At 37.0% G+C, this 13,423-nt stretch overlaps 1 protein-coding gene across 2 annotated transcripts in view; it reads left to right on the top strand.

Annotated features, from left to right (window-relative positions):
• Positions 1 to 13,423, top strand: part of CNTN1 (contactin 1) — a 272,757-nt gene that overhangs the window by 123,567 nt on the left and 135,767 nt on the right. For both annotated transcript variants that reach the window (XM_020975799.2, XM_020975800.2), the window contains exons 6-8: positions 6,277 to 6,483; positions 10,710 to 10,809; positions 11,374 to 11,555. In XM_020975799.2, coding sequence (XP_020831458.1) covers positions 6,277 to 6,483; positions 10,710 to 10,809; positions 11,374 to 11,555 — 489 coding nt within the window. The remainder of the gene's footprint in view (positions 1 to 6,276; positions 6,484 to 10,709; positions 10,810 to 11,373; positions 11,556 to 13,423) is intronic.

Here is a 13,423-nt window from a genome sequence, read left to right as displayed (position 1 = left end):
AGGAAAAATAAGGGTGGAGGGCCTCTAGTTAACTTTCTATGATTAAGGAAGTGAACTTACAATCTGCAGCTCACACTCTGGGGCCTAATATACAGAACTTATAGTCACTGCCCCTATGGAATTATATCAGATTGATTAATACTGATTGGAATAGAGTATGGGTCCAAATGGAATAGAGTAAGAGTCCAAATGAATTATTTTTCTCGTGTGTGTGTTTGTGTGTGTGTATGTGTGTGTGTATACACACACATATGTATATATACACATATGTGTGTGTGTGTGTGTGTGTATACACATACTTTGCACAGCTCTGCCTCACTTAAATCCAATTCACTTGCAAGTCAAGACATCACCCTCCTGATATCCTTGGTCCTCTTCAAGAACAAAGGATGAAGGACAATCTGTGAGTAGTAGTAGCTGCCACCTGGAGGGCCCAACAGGCCAGTTCCAGTTGGGCAATGGTGCTATTTCCTCCTCCTCCTCCTCCTCCTCTTCTTTCTTCTCATTTTCATCCAGCTCTTCTCCCTCTGTCTACATGGGGAGTTATACCTTCATATGTGGGTGCTCTGTCCAAAGGAATATAAATTTTGATTGCTTTTACTTCACAAGGTATCTTGGTGTTTGGGAGCTAGATTTTTTTCTTCCCTACTTCTTTATTCTATCATTATTTTGCTTTTTAAACTAGAACAATTAACTTTAGTGTCCCAAATAGTTTCATTTATGAGTTCTTGAAATGGAACTCTGGAAACCAGGCTTTGATAAAGCCTATTGGGATTCAAATTGAACTATTTGACTATGCCTTTAAGCCCAAGTCACTCTGACTCTCACTGATTGGTCAATAATAGGGCCCAGCCCAAGCCTCACTACCTCATTGTTTGGGTTTTGATGGCTCAGAAAGAATATAAATAACATTTGTTTCTATTCTGGCCAGATACCCTGAAGGTCTTCTTTTGCCTCTTACCTAACCTTTAACTGATGAGTGGGTTTTGTCTCCAACCAACTGAGACCTAGCAAAGATTTTAGCTCAAAAAAGGCCAATGTCTCCCACTGCATCCTGGGTCGTTGCCAGTCTTCCTGACTTATGTCTTGCCATTGGACTCTGATTACTCTGGAAAAAAGAGTGGGGCTAATGACTTTGCACAGCTCTGCCTCCAATTCACTTGCAAGTCAAGACATCAAGCTTCTGATGTCATTGGTCCTATTTGACAGTAAAGGACATACAACAAACACAGACAGAAACACAAATACACAGACACACAGATGCACATGCATACATACATGTCTTTTGGTCTCCTCTGTCGACATAGTAGCTTTATACATCCAAGTCTCTTTTTTTGTTTTTTTTGATTGCTTGCTCATTTTTCTAGCCAATTTCTTGACTTTGAACTTTATGTTAAAATTGGGTTCTGCTCAGCTGGGAGTGGAGAGGGTCTGTCTCAAGCTTCATACACACACAGAGACGCACAGACATGTACACACACACACACACACACACACACACACACAAATTTAGATGAGAATGAGATTCAAATATAGCCTACCACCATCTCCCACTTTCTCTTCCATGGTAAAAATCCTTCCTTGCACATCTGTTTTATGTGAGATAATTTCCTCCCTTACCTCTCTCCCTTCCCTTTTCACCCAGTACATAACTCTTTCTCAACCCTTCATTTTATTTTGAGAATATCCCAGCATAATCAATTTATACCATGCCCTTTGTCTATGTAGACTACTTTTTAACTGCCCTAGTAATAAAGTTCTTAGCAATTACATGTATCATCTTCCCATATGAGAATGCAAACAATTTAACTTTATTGAGTCTCTTATGATTTTCTTTAATGTTTACCCTCTTATATTTCTCTTTGAGTCTTGTGTTTGAATGTTATATTTTTTTATTCAGCTCTGGTATTTTCATCAGGAATGTTTGAAAGTCCTCTGTTGCATTAAATATCCATTTGTTTGCCTAAAGGATTATATTCAGGTTTGCTGGATAGGTTATTCTTGTTGATAATTCTAGCTCCTTTGTCTTCTAGTATATCATGTTCCAAGCTTTCTCATCCATTTAATGTGGAAGCTGCTAAATCTTGTGTGATCATGACTGTAGCTCTGTGACATTTGAATTATTGCAACATTTTCTCCTTGACATGGGAGCTCTGAAATTTTGCTATAATATTCCTGGAAGTTTTCATTTTGGAATCTCTTTCCAGAGGTGATGAGTAGATTTTTTCAATTTCTACTTTAGACTCTGGTTCTAGAATATAGAACAGTTTTCCTTAATAATTTTTTGAAATATGATGTCTAGTCTATTTTTTAGTCTGTTTAGACTATTTCTCCTTTATCTGTCTTCCATGTCTGTTGTTTTTCTGATGAAATATTTAACCTTTTCTTCTATTTTTTATGCTTTTAACTTTGTTTTATTCTTTCTTGATATCTCATAGAGTCATTAGCTTTCACTTCCTAATTCTAATTTTTAAGGAAATATTTTTTGAATGAGATTTTTTACCTCTTTTTTTCATTTGACCTAGTCTTCTTTTTAAAGAGTTCTTTTTTTTTTTTGCTAGGCAGTGGGGTTAAGTGACTTCCCCAGGGTCACACAGCTAATAAGTATTATGTGTCTGAGGCTGGATTTGGACTCAGGTACTCCTGAATTCAGGACCAGTGCTCTATGTACTGCTCCACCTAGCTGCCCCTGAGGAGTTCTTTTCTTCAGTGAATTTTTGTGCCTCTTTTACAAAGCCATTAATTCTCTTTTCATAATTTTCTTGTACCATTCTAATTTCCTTTCCCAATTTTTTCTTTATAGCTTTTATGTCTTTCTTTAACTCTTCCTGGAATTCTTATTGGACATATGTGCAATTAGCACTTTTCTTTGAGGCATTGTTCCCCTCTCAGTTTACTTTTTGGTCTTCCTGTCACCATAGTAGCACCATAGTTGCTTGCTTGCTCATTTTTCTTTTTCTTTTTTTTCTTTCTTTGGTGAGGTGACTGGGGTTAAGTGACTTGCCTAGAGTCACATAACTAGGAAGTATTATGTGTCTGAGGCTGGATTTGAACTCAGGTCCTCCTGACTCCAGGGCCAGTGCTCTGTCCACTGCGCCACCTAGCTGCCCCACTTGTTCATTTTTCTAGCCAATTTTTTGACTTTGAACTTTATGTTAAAAGTTATGTTCTGATCACCTAGGGGTGGAGAGGTGCTGTGCCAAGCTTCAGGTTTTTTCATGTGGCTATTCTCAGAGTTAGTTCTGGGGGTCTGCAAGTTTTATCTTTTTCCAATTTGTTGTAATTTAGGGAGAGGTGTGGTCACTGATCTTCTGGTCTGTTCTCTGGTATTTACCCAGAAAGGGTCTATGTTTCCTGTAGTTACAAGTGCTAGAGCTTTTCTCTGCCTTAGAACTGTGGCCAGGGTTCCTGCTCTCTTGTGACTGACCACCAGCATGATTGTCTGCCCTGGCACTGTGACCTAAAACTGCTTATGGGCAATAGAATTCCCAATCAATGTCAGTTGCATCTGGTGCCAGCAAAGAATCCCCTGTAATCTCTTTCTGACCAGTTGTCCAACTTCCTTACTGTGTCTGAACTGAGAGGTCCTGAAACTGCCACAGCCACCCCCAAGGCCTGCCACTAATGCTGTGATTGTGTGCACTGTAGGTGTTACAGGCCTATCCTGCTGACTTCCTAAGTTGTCTTATGCTGGAAAAATGTCTTACCCCAACCTTTTGCTGACTTTGCTACTCTAAAACCTGACTTGAGGCTTTTTAAAAAAAAGTTGTTTGGAGGAGAATGTTGGGAAAGTTTGGCTGGGTTGCTGTTTGTAATTTGCCATCTTGACTCTGTGCTAAAGAAATCTCTTCTTGCAGTCATTTTAGAGTTTGGATTTGCTGTAATATTTCGTACTGTATGGTGTTTTCTTTGATGTACTCATTCTTTCAGATTTAATTCATGAATTGGGGCTTTACAGCAGAGCTAGGCTCTTCCCTAACTGCACTTTTGAATGGAGTGGTTAGTCCTGCTTGGTTTTACCTATTGTCATGTTTTTACCTCTTATCCTGCAGCCCCTGGGTCTTGCACTGGCCTCCACTTCCCATGGTAGACCTCCTTGGATATTTGGGGTTCAGAGGTTCTTGATCATTATTTAGTTTGGGGTAAACATTGTTGGAGTAAGGATGTGGAATCCTGGAAGCCTGCCACTTATTCAGGCAACCAGTTGTCTTGGCGAGAAGTACCTTTGGGGAATGATTTTCAAGATATCTCAAAATGGAAAAGATTCTAAAAGAATGTATTTACCAGAAAAGAGAATATCAACAAATATTGACCCATAAGCTTACTTTCACTCATCTTGCCTTTATGAGAATGAGCTTTATATTCCTCAAGACTATCCTTGCAAGTATGAAAAAAAAAACCCAACTATGGATGATTTCCTTCTTCAGTCTAGATCTTTATACTCATATAACTGACTGAGAGGTATAAAGAATATAAGATCTTGAATTGAAAACAAAATAACATACCAAAAATGTGGCAAAATCACAAAGCTCTATGTGAATGTCAGCTATTTTCCATTATTTATTAGTTGATTTTTTAAAAAAAGAAACTGACTCAGAATAAAATAAAAGTTTATAAGTTCTATTCAGTCCAAATATCTGCCATACATACATCATAGTGATAAAAGTTGAACAGATTCAATTGAGGAAATAACTTTAACAATTCGCCAAATATCAGCAATAAGCAAGATGTAAAATGGGGAGTCATATGTTCACCTGTAATTTTCATCAGCATCCAACTAAAAGAATTTTCTGTGAATGTACAAGTTCTCAAATTGTTCCTATTCACAGTTTACATTGTATTAAATGAATCAAACACTCAAAACACTACAAAGTCTCCTCAGTAAAATCCATAGTAAAGGGAAAGACAATGTTCTTACTATCCACAGTAGAAAAATTGAGCGAATAGAGTTTCATATTGCCCTGTTACATATGCTTGGATAGACAGCCAATCAAGTTAGTCAAAATAGCTTTAAATTAGACAGACAATTCAAATGGACAATGAACCAGGCCTGGAATTCAGTATTAGGAGGAGATTGGGCTGGGTCATATTTGAAAAACACTCAGTATTTTAAATGACTGCACACTTTTTGTCTTCTAAAACCCCATCTTCAATGCCCCGGTGAGGTTGTATGGCTATGAATTATTGGAAACCACAGTCTCCAGAGAAATATCATTGCAAATAAAATATGCACAATAGATAAAAATAGAACATAGCACAGCAATAATCATGACCTGTAGTATAAATGACCATAGAGTAGGGGAATTAGGATGTAGCAAAAAGGCACTGAAGTTGAAGTCAGAAAGTTTGGGTTAGAATCTTGGCTTGGATACTTATTACTGCCCTGGGCATATTTCTTAACATCTTTTTGCCTCAGTTTCTTAATTTGTAAAATGGGAATCATAACACCAGCAGAGATATCTTAGACTAGTGGATAGAAGGCCAGCCTTGGATTCAAGAAGACCTTTTGTTCATTTCTTAGGCATTCACTAGGAGTGAGACTACAGGCAAATCACTTAACCTTTGAGTGCTTCAGAAAACTCTACAAGATTCTAAATTATAAATGAGGTTCCCTACATCAATGAAATCATAGCTCCAGAGCAACCCTTCTACCCAAAACAAGCAACAACAAAGAACTCTTGCACTAAATGACTAACAGGATTGTTGGGAAGAAAATATTAATTAAACCTCAAAGTACTAGATACATGTGAATTCTTAATTATTATTACCATTATGTATTAAGAATTACAGACAATGAACGGTCAGAGCAATCCATTTGTATCCCTGAGATGTTAAAACAATGAGATGCCCTAGTGCACTAGAATTTTCCATGGAGGATTTATAAAAAGATGAGAAAGAATTAGAGAAAATGAGATGACACTAAGGAAATTTTGACCTGTATCAGTGGAGGGAGTACTCATTCTAATGAAATTAGAGATCATCAAAGTATGAGTACCATATTCAGAAGCATCAGTAGCACTAATTGCCTTTCCTCATTTTTTTATGGATACTCTATAGCCACAACAATTATGCCAAGTTTATTTCCATTCTATATAGCAAGTGTATTTTTAAAAAGAGATGAATTTATATGACAATGCATCATTTTGATGGTCCAAACCTGCTATGCTATTGTAGTACTTATTATATTTCAAGATTGCATACTATAAATCTATTGTGTTACTAGCAAATGTTATTATTGTTTTCCTAATGTAAATAATAAAAATTACTATATTCCAGATGATCTTAGCTATCGTTGGCTTCTAAATGAGTTTCCTATATTCATCACAATGGACAAACGACGATATGTATCTCAGACCAACGGGAATCTATATATTGCAAATGTAGAAGGAACTGATAGAGGCAATTATTCATGCTTTGTATCAAGTCCTTCAATTACAAAGAGTGTATTCAGCAAATTTATCCCACTCATCCCTCTTTCTGACCGTAAGTATTTGTTTTGTTAATTTAAAAAATAGAGATGCACATGTACATAGTATATATATAAAACAAGCGTGCTAAACATTTGAAGTTCTCTTGGGAGTATATTCACTTACATTTGTGTTCATTTGTTTTTGGCTTTTAAATATTACTATAAATGATTATTTCTATTTTATTTTAAATTCTTTGAATCTGATAGAAATATGGTTAAAGTGTTTTCTTTTAAATTATTCCACAAATGGTTGCCATTGAGGCTGGAGGGACTTGCCAGTACTAGTAAACTAGCATAGTGAAACTGAAGGAAATTTGAAAACTACAGAATTAATCAATTTATGCAAATGTCATTTTATTAACAATGCATTAGTTTAAAATAAGCTTTCATCAGAAAACTTGACTTCCATTTGCTCCATTCTAATTTTTAAGCAATTATTTTCTTCAGTGAGCTTCGGGACCTCCTTTTCCATTTGGCCAGTTCTTTTTAAGGCATTCTTCTCTTCATTGACTTTTTGGACCTCTTTTGCCATTTGACCTAGTCTGTTTTTTAAGGTCTTATTTTCTTCAGTATTTTTTTGTGTCTCTTTTAGCATGCTGTTGACTCTTTTCTCAGGATTTTCTTGGATTACTCTCATTTCTCTTCCCAATTTTTCCTCTACCTTTCTTACTTGATTTTCAAAATCATTTTTGAGCCCTTCCATGGCCTAAGACCCATTCATATTTTTCTTGGAGGCTTTGGATGTAGGAGCTTTAACTTTGCTGTCTTCTTCTGAGTGTGTGTTTAGATCTTCCCTGTCACCATAGTAGCTTTCTATAGTCAATTTTTTTTTCTGTTGTTTGCTTATTTTCCAATCCTATTACTTGTCTTTTAAATGTTTGTTAAAGTAAGGCTCTAGTTCCAGGGTGGAGGGTGCACTGTCCCAAGTTTCAGGGGTTTGTGTAGCTGTTTTCAGAGATACTTCTAGGGACTTGTAAGTTTTCAGTTCTTACAAGGTGGTATGCAAGAGGGGTGTTTACCACTTGCCTGGCCTGTGCTGTGGTCTGTGAGGGATCATAAGCACTCTTTTCTGCTCTGGCACTGTGAGGAGGATCCCTGCTGCACTGTTGCTACAAGCTCTGCTATGTTAGTGCTCCTTCTCACCCTGGAGCTTCCACTCGGGACTGCGTCCCAGATCCAAATGAGGGCAAAGCTTCAGAGTCCTGCTTCAGTACTATCAAAAAGACCCCTGTAATCTCCTTCTGACCAACTATTCCTACCTACCCCCCATATCTATGGGCTGAGAGTTCTGGAAGCAGTTGCTGCCACTGTTGCTGTTGATTCAATGACTCCCAAGGCCTGTTCCTGGCTTGCTGGGCCCCAGTCTGTTTTGCTGTAGCCCATGTTGGACTGTGCTCTCTTCTCACCTTGGTGCAACAGACATTTTCTGCCAACCTTCAAAATTGTCTTGGGTTGGAAATTTGTTTCACTCAATCTTTTTGTGGGTTCTGCTGCTCTAGAATTTGTTTACAGTAATTTTTTAAAGTTATTTGGAGGGGTTTAGGGGAGAGCTCAGGTGAGTCCCTGCCTTTACTCAATGATCTTGGCTTTGCTTCTCCCAAAGTTTTTTAGTATCATCTCCCTAGGTAACCAGATATGAAACATCCCATACTCTTGGTATTAATTTAAAGGATTTTTGTCATTTTAAGTGGGTGTGTACCCCACATATTCACATTCTAGAAGAGTTTTCAGATTTGGAAGAGACCACAAAAGCCATTTAGTCTAAACTATACCTGTGCAAAAATCTATTTTCACAAGATAGCTAGGATATAGTTATGTAGTCTTTGTTCAAAAACTTCTATTAACTGGAGATTCATTAAAGCTAATTTTTAGTATTTCTAATTATTGAGAAGGATGGATTCTACTAGATAAAATCCTTATGTTAAGCTTAAATCATCTTCTCTGGAATTTCTACTCGTATTTTCTATTTTTGTCACTTAGAGTCACATAAGTCTAGTCTATGAGGCTCAGTATTCTCACCTGTAATATAAATATGTTGCATTAAATATTTTCCAAGATCTCTTCCAGGTCTAACATTCTATGGTGTGAAAAATATGCTTATACATTTTGTGGAATTTCAATTTTATTATTTCTGTCAGTCAATCCTATTAATTTAAGTATTTGTCATTTGTACTAAATGGCAAAATTTTGAGCAATCTAACACACCAGTGTTGTACATATTTTTCCTTTTTAAAGTTTTAAAGTTTATTAAAATTTTTTTTAAAGTTTTAAAGTCTAAATATATTCTACAAAATGAGTTCACCAGTTTATACTTTAGGATGATCATGGTAGATGTGGTCCATAAGTGCTCCTAAATTAAATACTTTCTCAACATTAACTATAATAACTAAATCTGATTTAACTAGGAAAGTTCAGCTGACAAGGGGCACCATTTAGGAAGTCATAAAGAATCCATTAATATATATGAATGAATTTCTGTCTTGAGAGCTGACAATTCTACAGTTAGATTCAGTGGTATCAAATAGATCATTTTGCAATTAAGAGACTATCAGCTTTTCACCTATCACTTGCATGGCCTCAGAAAAATCACTTAACCTCTTTCCATCTCAGTTCCTCATTTTTAAAATGAGAGAATTGGGCATTGCCAATGTAATGACTGCTGGCCTTTTCTCCTTCCAACCAGCCAGGAGACAAAGGAAGTCCCTTGGGGAATTCTGCCACCTGATTGTGACCTACATCATCTTCAAGATGATGAAGGTGCAGCATCTATGGGGGAGCATAATGGCTGCCTTACATTGCCTCCTGTTTTGGGAGGAACTGAGGCAAAATAGTAAGACTTTCTTATACACATTGGCTGCATATTATCTTGGTTGCCCTACCCCAACATACCACCTAACACGAAGCTAGGGAAGCCTGTGTTTGACTATGCTTATGTGAACAAAGGCTGGCCAGATAGCCAAAGTAACTGCTCTTGTTAATTGAATGAAGGCCCCATATTGGGGAGGGAGGCAATTACCAGCTAAGTGGCAGTGTCTGCTCTCAGTGTGAGATCATTAAAGGGATTGTAATGAAAGTTGCCATCAATGTCATAAAAACTTTGTAGGCTAATAGGTTTTAGAGGAACCTCACCCCCCGAATATTTTTTTTCCTCTTTGGTTCATGAATGACCTAGTCCTTTGTTTCTCCTCTATACCGAGTTCAATCTTTTTGATATTCTCAGAAGGTCACCAGAAGTCCATGCCCAAGGGCCTATCAGGATTTGTGGTAACTTATAATGGGCAGAGCCCCACCTCAAAACTTGGGCTTCTTCTACTACCTTCATCTACTCACCTCAAGTAGTGGCTGCCACAGATATTTATGGACTTTTTGTCCCTGAATTTCCCTTTGTTATCTCTAAAGCAGGGCTCTGTCTGGGATAGAGGCTGAATATGGCTTCTGGAGAACCTTGTCAATTCCCCTGGCTGCAAACCCCTGTAAGTTAACTAGTTCACACACAGCTCTCCTTCAGTCACCATGTACATAAGTCCTGAGAGGCATCTACAGCCTCTCTCAGGAGCATCCCAGAGCTCTGAACTTATTGAACTTCAGATTGTCTGAGACTTGACTGTTGCAGTTTGCTTTTTTGGGAGAGAATCCTCAAGTGAAAATTTCTCCATTTTGTCTAGAAATGAACAATTTATTTTTTATTATTTAATCAATTCTGTATTTTTCATCTCACCCTACAGAGAGGCTAGCCATTATAGAGCTGAACTTGATTTATTTTTTGTAACATGATTAAGGTGTTTGTGGTTTGTGTGGGCTGGTATCTGTCAGGTTGGTTCAGGATATGCACCTAAGCACATTGTCATTTGTTTTAGGTGTAGTGAAGAATAAAATCAAGGGATGACACAAAGAAATAAATATGAGAGAGTTGGACTAGATGACCTGTAAAGTACTTTCCAGTTCTAAATTTGTGATCTCATAGTCCTTTCCTATCTCTCTGTTCCTTTTGGCATCTATTCACTCAATATGAATCAGCCAATAAAATGATTTTTAAAAACTTAATCAAAGTCATTATTTGAGACTTTTAAAAAATTACATATTATTCAAGAGCCTTAGTATACAGAACCATAACAATGCATACAATTAATACACATTTCATAGCATTTCTAGGCCTTTTAAAGTCAAGGAATTAAGGGGAGAATGGTCAATAGATCAAATAATTCATAGGTTATTTTTTGTATACTTTCCTTAATGTTAGGCACAACAAAGCTGTATCCTGCTGATATTAAAGTCCAGTTCAAGGACACATATGCACTGATGGGCCATAATGTAACATTAGAGTGTTTTGCCCTTGGAAAGTAAGTATAGTGTGTGTGTGTGTGTGTGTGTGTGTGTGTGTGTGTGTGTGTGTGTTTAATTAACATGTAGAGTAACTGTGTTTATGCTTTAAGAGGGAGAAGGGGGAAAGCAATTAAAACCGTTTAGAGAATTCAGATCCATCATTTCTCATTGTGATGAAAACTATCACATAATAAACTTGACAGTCTAAGTTACTAACATTTTATCTTATCTTACTTTTTCTTATATTTAAAAATTATTAATTTGTGGTACATCATTTGGGTTGCTAGAGTGCAGTAATAACTTTATTGCCACTGGAGAAGCTCTTCTTACTTGACCTCTTAGCAAATATATTTAGTATTTTCATTGGCCCTTCTATCCTTTTATCATGCTTCACTAAAGGAATCCAAATTTTTTAAAAAAAATTAGGTTTCTCATTCCACCAATTTCCAGTGACATGGGGATGCCATTGATCTAGGCACAAAAGGAAGAGAAAATGTTTTTGTCTTGGTTTAGCCATTAAATTTATTCAACTATCTTACACATTTTGTGGACCTTTTAGTATTTTTCTGCCCTTTATAAAGCCCTGTTCCTGAGATACGGTGGAGAAAAGTTCTGGAACCAATGCCAAGCACAGCTGAGATTAGTATGTCTGGGGCAGTTCTTAAGATTTTCAACATTCAGCTTGAAGATGAAGGAACTTATGAATGTGAAGCTGAGAACATCAGAGGAAAAGACAGACATCAGGCAAGAATTTATGTCCAAGGTAGGCAGAAGTCTCATTTGATTCACATAGGAACTATATGTTTCTTATACTGAGAGACACTTTCTATGCTGAAGATTTTCTTTTGTTCACATCTGTATTTTGATCAGTGTAGGAAACTTACACTTTCTCAGTAACTCCTATATAATTTACATTCTTGAAGAATTGCTTTGGGACTCTAAGAGGTTACATTTTGTGCATGGTCACACAGCTAGGCATTTTTCAGAGGCCAGATTTGAATCTAGATCTTCCTGAATGTATCCATTAGGCCATATGGACTTTCTATTTAATGTGAGCAGCTATTAAATACATCAGGTTGGCACCATGCACATAATATTTTTCAATTACTTAAATTCTCAAACTAATCCTGTGAAAAATTTGCATGAAATGAGTTACTAGTTGAGCAAGTATGGCACATATCATATTATGCACATGGATGTCAGATGTCATATTATCACCAAGATGTATTGTAGAATTTAATCAGCTTTGATCACCAATTTTAATGATGATTAACTCCTTGACAAAGCCATCTTCACTTATCTATACTTCCTCTCCTTTCCCTTACTTGTCATTCACTGAAAGTTCCTCTTCCTCCCCTTCTTCTCATCTCACATAACCCCCCCCACTGTCTCCTCCTTCACCCCTATATTGGATGGAGAGGTAGACCTTTTCCTTTTGAAGGCCAATGACACTACAAGTGTGATGATTTCATCCTCTCCCTACTTTTCTAGTAAATTGTCCCCTAGAAGAGGGGATAATTCTTTCCGCTCTCTATTATCTTTAGTATCTCTCTACTGTTCCCTTACCTGTAAACATGTCCATGCTTACCCCAGCCTTAAAAAACAAAAACCAAAACCCTTCATTAACTATCTCATCCACTTCATGGCTAAACTCCTTCAGAAAGTCATTTACAAGTGGTACTTTCACTTCTCTCTTTTTCTCAACTCTCTAAAGCCTGACTGCTGACTTCGTCTTTAAATTGAAACTCTCTCCAAAGTGAACTCTTAAATTGTCAAATCCAATGGCCTTTTCTCAATCCAATTCTCCTTGACTTCTCTGTAGCTTTTGATAGTTTTGATCACCTTCTCCTGGATAGTCTATACTAACAATATTTTTGTGACACTAATCTTTCTGGGTCCTCCTCCTACTTGTCAAATGCCTCCTCAGTATCCTTTGCTGGTTCTTCATCCAGCATAGTTCAAGAAAATTGGGTCCTTAACATGGAAATGTTTTACATGATTGCACATGTATAATCTATATCAGACTGCTGATTCAGGGAGGGGGCAAGGAAGGGAGGGATAGAATTTGGAACTCAAAAGTTTAAAAAAGCCCAAATGTTAAATTTTAACATGTAATTGGGGAAAAATAAAATATTATTAAAAAACTGGATCTCTTCTCTTTTTCTTCTACACTGTTTCACTTGGTGACCTCAGTTCTTATGGATTCAAATATCACTATTGATTCCCAGATCTATGTATTAAGTCCAAATCTCTTTCCTGAGCTCTGATTGTGCCTTTTGGACATCTTGAACTGAATATCCCACAGGCATTTGAAACTTGAGATGTCCAAAACAGAACCCATTATCTTTCCCTGATAACGCTCCTCTTTCCTAAATTTCCATACAACTATGGAGGGCAGGACTATTTTTCCAGTACTGAGGCTTACATCGGTGTCATTCTTAATTCTGTCATCCTTAATTTTTCACTCTCACCAGTCTACATATCCAGTCTATTGCCAGATTTTATAGCTTATGTCTTTACATCTCATCCTGCTTCTCTACACAACCTTAGTTCAGGCCCTCATCACTTTTTGACTAGACTATTGCAATAGCCTTTTGCTATATGTCTCTGTTCACTTCACTCCATCCTCAA

Source organism: Phascolarctos cinereus, unplaced genomic scaffold (assembly GCF_003287225.1).
Source record: "Phascolarctos cinereus isolate Bilbo 61053 unplaced genomic scaffold, phaCin_HiC Scaffold_1;HRSCAF=81, whole genome shotgun sequence".
NCBI classification, from domain to species: Eukaryota; Metazoa; Chordata; class Mammalia; order Diprotodontia; family Phascolarctidae; genus Phascolarctos; species Phascolarctos cinereus.
This window is presented reverse-complemented; position numbering and strand designations above follow the sequence as displayed.